A 7455-nucleotide genomic window follows, 5' to 3' on the forward strand; every position below is an offset into this window, starting at 1 on the left:
GACTGTATAATCGGGTAATATAATTCTTTTTCGGGAATTTTGAACACCCTGTATAGAATAAAAAGAATATTTGATATGTATAAACATTTTATTGTAATGTAAATACTTATACAAATTACAAAATTCGTATAACCAAATATATACCCAAATACGTGTTATATATAAAGACTAATTCTTCTTAAATTTTTATAGACAACTAAACAAACATAGTATCGCAATCGTGAACATACACACAATATTAAAAAATATAAAAGAATTACAAAAAAGAAAAGGAAAGTACATTATATCGTATCTAAAAAGTTTATACTTGTAATGTCTATTACAGAAATACAAAAAATAGACAAATAAAAAAAAGACACTGTAAGTGACAAAATAAAAAAATTTGTAGAATGCACAAAATTTTAATCCTCTATGTGCTTTTAATAAATCATAGTTATAAAAAAGAAGGAATATAATGTTTGTTATCTGACATAATGTGAACATTATAAACTTTATAATCTATAAGGTTATTTTGAGCTATAAACCCCCATTCCTTATTTTCTTTTACATTAAATGCTCCATAGTTTTCATAGTAACATATATTAATAAACTTATAATATAAAAAAAATACATTTTTAGTTTTATCAAATATAATGTACTTAATTTTTCCAAAAACTGGAGAATTGTATGTTTGTATATTTATAAAATTGTCAATTTCATAACGAGTTCCATATAATCTTACCCATGAAACACAATAGCAATCGTCAAAATCTACTGGTAACAAACATTTTACATTATTATAATCGCTTACGAAATGTAATTTTGAAATACATGAGCCATAGGAAACTCGTTTTAAAAAACCTTCGTTACAAATAAATCTGTGACAAAGTTGCATTTGATGTTTTAACGATAGAGAATATGCAGGGCATTTTCTAGAAGTCATAACTTTACTATACTCCTTAATTTGTTTATGCTTGGCTTCAAATCGCATTGTGGAAAAATTCTTTAAAGGCCCAAATTCACGCATAATTCTTTCATAATGTGTTAAATAATGGTGTTTTACTTTGAAAGAACATTTAAAAATCTTTAAATATAATTCTAAATATTGAGATATTAATATTGCAAATGAATCTATAATATCATTAGTAACAGATTCTATCATAGAAATATTGACTATTTTACGTAACATCACATAAAGTTTCCAAACTGAGCTGTTAGTAGGAACTAAATCGCCTATAAACAGACCAAGATTTAAAACTAAATAATGCATTTCTGACGCAGATAAAATGATTATTTTATTTGTTATAGATTCTAATTTTATAATAGGGATATTTTTATCAAATGAATGACAAAAATTCTTAATTCTTTCATTAAGTATCTCTACAGAAAATGCTTTCTTCTTACATATAAGGTCATATAAAATTTTAGCAATGTCATATCTACAAACACCCTCCAGCAAGTCATGCATAGGATCTATTGATATATTTTTAGTTACGTGGAAATTTATAATATTATTGAAAATACAGTATTCTACAATCCCATGAGTTTTCTCGATAGAATGCTCTTTATAGTTTTCAACATTTCTTAATAAATTATTGTTTTCAATCGTGGTATTATGCATTTCATCTTTAGAAATGTAACATATACGGCAGCAATGAGACGAATTGAAACTTTTGGTGAAGCCCAGAATTGTATTAAGTCCCAAGTTATCACCTAGTATACGAGACAGAATAAAGTAAACTTGTATTGTTTTTCCTTCTACATTAATAGAAATTCCATTAGTATTAAGTTCATTAATTTGGTTAATAACATGAGCAAAAATTTTTTTATTTCCTAAAGCTTTATGATCCATATAATTATGCAATTGCATTAAAAATATATTTTCTAATAAACTGGAGAACTTATTTGGTAAACTGTCAATAGCACAATAAACTGCACCAATCTTACTTTTATTTTTACAAGAACCCAAGGGATTGTTAATTTCTAAGTCATCAAAATATAGCACAAGGGGCAAGATAAATTTATCACCTGCATTCTTTTCAACAGATTTCCAAAAATCAGTTTGGAAAATAGAATTTAACGATTCACTTTTTTTGCTCTTCTCAATATATGATATTATTTTTTGATATACATTTGGAAGCTCTAAAAATTTTTGTAATATGACCTTCAAAGGTATTATGCTTAATTTCTGATGTTGTAGATGCGATTGATATGATCTTTTCTTAACTTTACTAAATGACAAAATAGAATTTATAGGTATTAATTTTGGTAAAAACAAGCAATTTTTTTCTTGTAAATACTGTAATGTTTTATATTCTGATTTGAAAGGTTCAAAGCCACTCTTTATAATATTGAAAAAAATATCCAAATCTGTAACATCTTTAAATTTTATAGATAAAATATCACAACACACAGAAAAATAATTTATACCTATATCTGTTATAATTTCATGAATAACTTTTCGATTTAAATTTCCACTAGCATACAATTTTGTTACAAAACGAACACAATATTCGGAAACTATTTTTTTAAAATGTTCAATATTAATTTCACCTGTATTATCAATCGCATCTGACAATAAATTTGTATTATGAAAAAACTGAAGGGTATCTTTGACATTACATTTTAGTATATTTTGAGAGACTAATGTTTCATTTTGTTTTACAAAAGCATTCTGTAAAGATGTTGTAATATGTGTATTTAAAACATGTTTCCGTAAATTATAAATGTTATTAAATATATGTGTGCAATCTTTGAAATTACACTTAACTGTAGAATAAATAAGCAACTTGTGTCTCACTTTTATATGTAACATTAAGGTATCCATGGATAAAAATGTTTGTTCACAAAAAAAACATAAAATCATTGTACAAAATTATAGATTGGCATAGAACCAGTAAACATGTAACTTATAAATGTTTTTTTAGTGTGAAAGAACTTAATTAAATTAAACTTCTAGAATGAACCAATTAACAAGTTCTTGCATGCCATTGTAATTGTAGAACAAAAGAATGCACACATTGCCCTCGCTCTTCCCGTACGCATTACCGAACGCAACACACGCTCTACCAAGCAGTCGTAATTTTCCACGATAGGATATTTTTCGACAAACGTTATCACCGATAGAGGTAAGAGAACGAGTGGGGAGCGAAACAGAGAGAAACCAACCCGATTCGAGGGGCACAAACGTCGTGAGAGACGAAACGCAACTTATTATAAGTATAAAAAATATTATTTTTAATAATAATAACCAGTTTAAAAGTGTTTTACACAGTAATAGTATCAGAATTAACACTTTTTTCAAAAGACTTGGATACTTTACTTAGTACATGTTCTATATTAGGAATTATAGAATCCCATTTTGTAGTAAAATTATAAATACCTTTCTGGATTAACATCCAAAGATGTTCACTCATTATAGGATAGTTTACTTGAAAAACATGAAATGTTTTAAAACATATATCGATTGCCTCTAAAGTACTATTTGTTTTGTATAAAATATCATCCACTTGAACGTAAGATTCTTTAATTTCATAAGGGGACCCAAGAACAATTATATACGGTTGCAACGTAATTTTCAACATCTCAGCATGTTTTCTTGCTTCTTGTTTGATTAGAGTCATATCTCCAGGAATCTAAAAATACAGAATAAAAAATATTATAACAGTAAACTAATTTGTGTGACATGGAACTTAAATTTTATTATAGAACTTTAATTAATTTTAAACTGTACTAACGCTTGCATGTTTTATCAGGCTCTCTTTGGCATTAGCTATCGAAGGTTTGTAACATTTGCCTTTATATTTTTTCAATCCTTTTGGCGGAATTAAGTGTGGCAGTAACATAAGACCTACAGCCACTTTTGTATCTAAAAAAGTAAATTTATTTCTTAATATATTCATATTTCTAATTAGTTTTTGTACATTTATCAATTTCTTAATTATTATTAAATGTATATATTTTTCTAATTATAATAATAGATAAATATTATTAATAAAAAAATAATTACCGGTTGAAATGTCTTTATCTTTTAATTTTTCCAACATTAAATTTACTTCGTCATGTCTGGTGTTAGATGTTGAATATTTGATTATTACATCCATAAATTGTTGCCAAATATTTAAATCTAAACTGACTTTGCTTAGATTCATTGCGTCGAAATCTTGAACAATTAATTGATATCCTTGTGGATGTTTTAATACAGACCATCTATTAAGGAGATTATGCAAAGTTTTTTCTTCAGAATTATTAAGGTCCTTGCGCCTGATATCAAAAGTAAGCAGCCAATGTTGGAGAACTAATTCCCATGGAGCTACATTCTCATCTAACCATTTGATACTTTCTTGCACTTTATTATCTATTTCCTGTAAAGCTGCAAATTAAATTATATATTAAAATTAAATTATATTTTAAAAGTAATTATAATTTACTTTATTCAGTTCCACAAACTCAAACCGAATAGAACATATAATTTAGAATTAATAGTTTACCAATAAAAAATTAATCACTTTCTATATATTTTGTAATTTCTAAATTTATAGCGTTTGTAGGGGACAAATAATGATAAAATCAATTTTCACAAAAATTATTCTTTTAAGATTACATATAGCTCATTGTTGATTTCTTAAATAGAATTGTATGATTTTTTTACATAATATAATTTTTCTAATTATTTTACATATAAAAGTATGAGAGAGAGAAGGCAGAATTAATAAAAAATAAATAGTTTACGAGGTATTTTAGACTTTATTTCTGTGCATTTTGACGCATAAAATATTAAATATCTTGTAAACTATTTATTTTTTGATGATTCTACCTAAATACTTTTATATGTAGAATAATTAGAGGAATCATATTACATAACAAAATTGTACAAGTTAATTTAAAAAAATTTCAATAATCTTCATGTAACCTTAAGAAATGGTCGATATATTTTCGAAAATTAACTTTATCATTATTTGTCTTCCTTAAAACTGTACAACTTTTATATAGAACATTTTTTCACAAAATGTTTTATTTCAAAGATAATTGGTTAAATAATTTAAAACAAAACGCTCAGATATTTGCCAAAAAAGTTTTTTAGTAACAATAAGAATGTTTTTCATCAAAACAATACAAAATTATTATTAGTCTATCAATTTTAAATTATATTTTACCACTATTTTGACCATAAGACTTAATGGAGCTTTTAACAGTATTAGTATCAAATATAATTTCAAAAATAATTACAGAAAGAAAATTTCTCTTATATTTATATCAATAAACATACCATCATCTTCTTCTTTATTTTCTTCTCTTTTTAATTTAGCTTTAAATTTGTTATACATAGTACATCTATTTCGCCACATATTCATTAATTTACCACGGGCAATCACAGATTTTTTTCTAATAGAATCTTTTTTTGAAATAGGTGGGATGTAATACGTTGTTGCTACTTCAGTAGGAAAAATAGAAACTATCATTTTTGAAATATAATCAGCCAAATTGTTTGTTAATCTATATATATAAAAGTAAAAGTATATAAATATATTATAAGTATTATATAAATTAAAAAATATATTAATATAAAAATGAGATAGAATATTTAAAAACATACTTTGTATTTTTATCTTCAATATCATTAATGATAATATCACACAATTTATTTCTGAAGTTTTCTTGCAATTCATTTTCTCTTTCGTAATAACTTAAAATCTGACATCCTATTTTATATTTTAAAAGTAGATCCTTTAAAGGCATCACAGATTCATTAAAATTGATTACAGTCTCTTCTTCTTTTTCTTCTTGTAATTTCTATTATTTAAAAAAATACATTAAACCGATGTTTTATTTATAAAAAATGTTTTTTTATATACACTACATACAGTCTTCCTAAATATAATTATAATTTTGCTATTATATGATCTGATATAAATCACAGGAAAAAACAATGCAGAATTTGATAGTTACAAAAAATTCCTACAAAGATTTTAATGTTTATAATACTACTTGCATGATAAAAATAAAATAAAATTACAGACAATGGCTATAAATTTACTTTTTAAATTTTAATAACATAATTTTTTATAATAAATGTAGCATGTATAAATTCTAGAAAAGATCGTAAAAATTCCCTTTCTGTTAAGAACTATTTTTTACGATAAAAAAGTGGAACAAGATGAAATCAAAATTTGCATATTACACTTCGTCATAGCAGAGAATGGTAAGTAAAATATATTGAACTTAATTAAACTTTCAACAACCAAGCTACAATAATTCGTTGGTTTTAAAGCATATATTATAACTAAAAACTTATATAATTACTGATTTTATATATAATATGTATTATGTACAAAATCACTAAAATTATATACAAATATGTATTATAATTTAGTTAAGAATTTTAATTGGTTATGTACTGACAATGATTATAATCGTGGCAACGATTATAATTGTGACAGGTCGTCACCATGTTTCGACCAAGGATTCTGGTCGTTCTAAATTGATGTAATTTATATATAAGCATCTTAATAAAATATTACATTTATTGCGAAAAATATTACCTCACCCTGGCTGAAATAATATTTTCCGCAATGAATGTAATATTTAATTAAGATGCTTATATATAAAGTATATCAATTTAGAACGACCAGAATCTTTGGTCGAAACGCGGTGACGATGTCACGATTATAATCGTTGCCACGATGATAATCATTGCCAGTACATAGTCAATTAAAATTCTTAACTGTTTATTATTTTCTGGCAAAGTAAAAATTACTTATTTGTATTATAATTGTTAGAGAAATAAGAAATATTTGAGAAAAGCAGAGAACATACCATTTTTTTTTTTGGTGGTGAATTTTCTATAGTTTGACAAGTACTTTTGATATTATAATGCTTTTTCCAATAAGATAAGAATATCACTCTTTGACCAATAATTGGTATCAATTCAGATATAGTAGATTCCGATAAATGTTCTAATGTATCCATAGTAATCATGTTTTCTAAAAAGATAAAGCACCAAAACTTAACTTTTGTCATATCTTATAAATCATCTATAAAATATAGAGTACAATTTATTTGAAATTATTTATTAAAATAAGAATCTCCAAAATTTTGCATACTGTAACTATAAAAGGTAAAATAATGCAAAAAAATATCCTAATAAATACATGTATTTGTCCTTTAAAACACAAGCAATATTTACTCTTCGTATAGTTAAAAAGACAGTTAGAAAGAGACAAAAAGTGAGTTAAGCAAAAATTAAATATTATGCAAGGTTGGTGTAACCGGACCTTAATAAATTATTATATATATGAGCATGATAAAACATGACAAGCAATATTAAAAATAAAACAAAACTTACTTTCAAAAGTTTCAATGACATTTTCTAGCTTTAGACCTCTTAATAAGTCTCGAACTTCTTCATCAGCCATATTTGTATTACCTGTTTGTAACAATATAGTTACAAAAGTAAGATTTTTGAGGGCATTGATT

The 7455-nt window shown here is 24.9% G+C and overlaps 2 protein-coding genes across 2 annotated transcripts; both read right to left on the reverse strand.

The window, feature by feature from the left end:
- Positions 1-95: 95 nt before the first annotated feature.
- LOC112456097 lies at positions 96-2868 on the reverse strand. Its single transcript, XM_025018406.1, has one exon. It carries the CDS (start codon positions 2843-2845, stop codon positions 434-436), a length of 2412 nt encoding a protein of 803 aa, XP_024874174.1. The 5' UTR covers positions 2846-2868; the 3' UTR covers positions 96-433.
- Positions 2869-3226: 358 nt separating this feature from the next.
- Positions 3227-7399, reverse strand: LOC112456102. The gene is made up of 7 exons (XM_025018419.1): positions 7325-7399; positions 6796-6962; positions 5576-5772; positions 5249-5475; positions 3989-4351; positions 3717-3847; positions 3227-3614 (listed from the first exon to the last, which is right to left on the reverse strand). Exons 1-7 carry the CDS (start codon positions 7392-7394, stop codon positions 3246-3248), a joined length of 1524 nt encoding a protein of 507 aa, XP_024874187.1. The 5' UTR covers positions 7395-7399; the 3' UTR covers positions 3227-3245.
- Between the last annotated feature and the right edge of the window lie 56 nt (positions 7400-7455).

Source organism: Temnothorax curvispinosus, unplaced genomic scaffold, assembly GCF_003070985.1.
Source record: "Temnothorax curvispinosus isolate PA1 unplaced genomic scaffold, ASM307098v1 QBEX01000584.1, whole genome shotgun sequence".
Taxonomy (NCBI): domain Eukaryota; kingdom Metazoa; phylum Arthropoda; class Insecta; order Hymenoptera; family Formicidae; genus Temnothorax; species Temnothorax curvispinosus.

What these genes read in the sequence shown, in the direction of transcription:
- LOC112456097 (XM_025018406.1), bottom strand. Translation starts at nt 2,845, where the DNA reads ATGATTTTATGTTTTTTTTGTGAACAAACATTTTTATCCATGGATACC.
- LOC112456102 (XM_025018419.1), bottom strand. Translation starts at nt 7,394, where the DNA reads ATGGCTGATGAAGAAGTTCGAGACTTATTAAGAGGTCTAAAGCTAGAA. An exon ending in AAATAAAGAAGAAGATGATG is followed by an intron (nt 4,352 to 5,248) that starts GTATGTTTATTG and finishes TTTAATTTGCAG; the next exon opens with CTTTACAGGAAATAGATAAT. An exon ending in AGATAAAGACATTTCAACCG is followed by an intron (nt 3,848 to 3,988) that starts GTAATTATTTTT and finishes TTACTTTTTTAG; the next exon opens with ATACAAAAGTGGCTGTAGGT.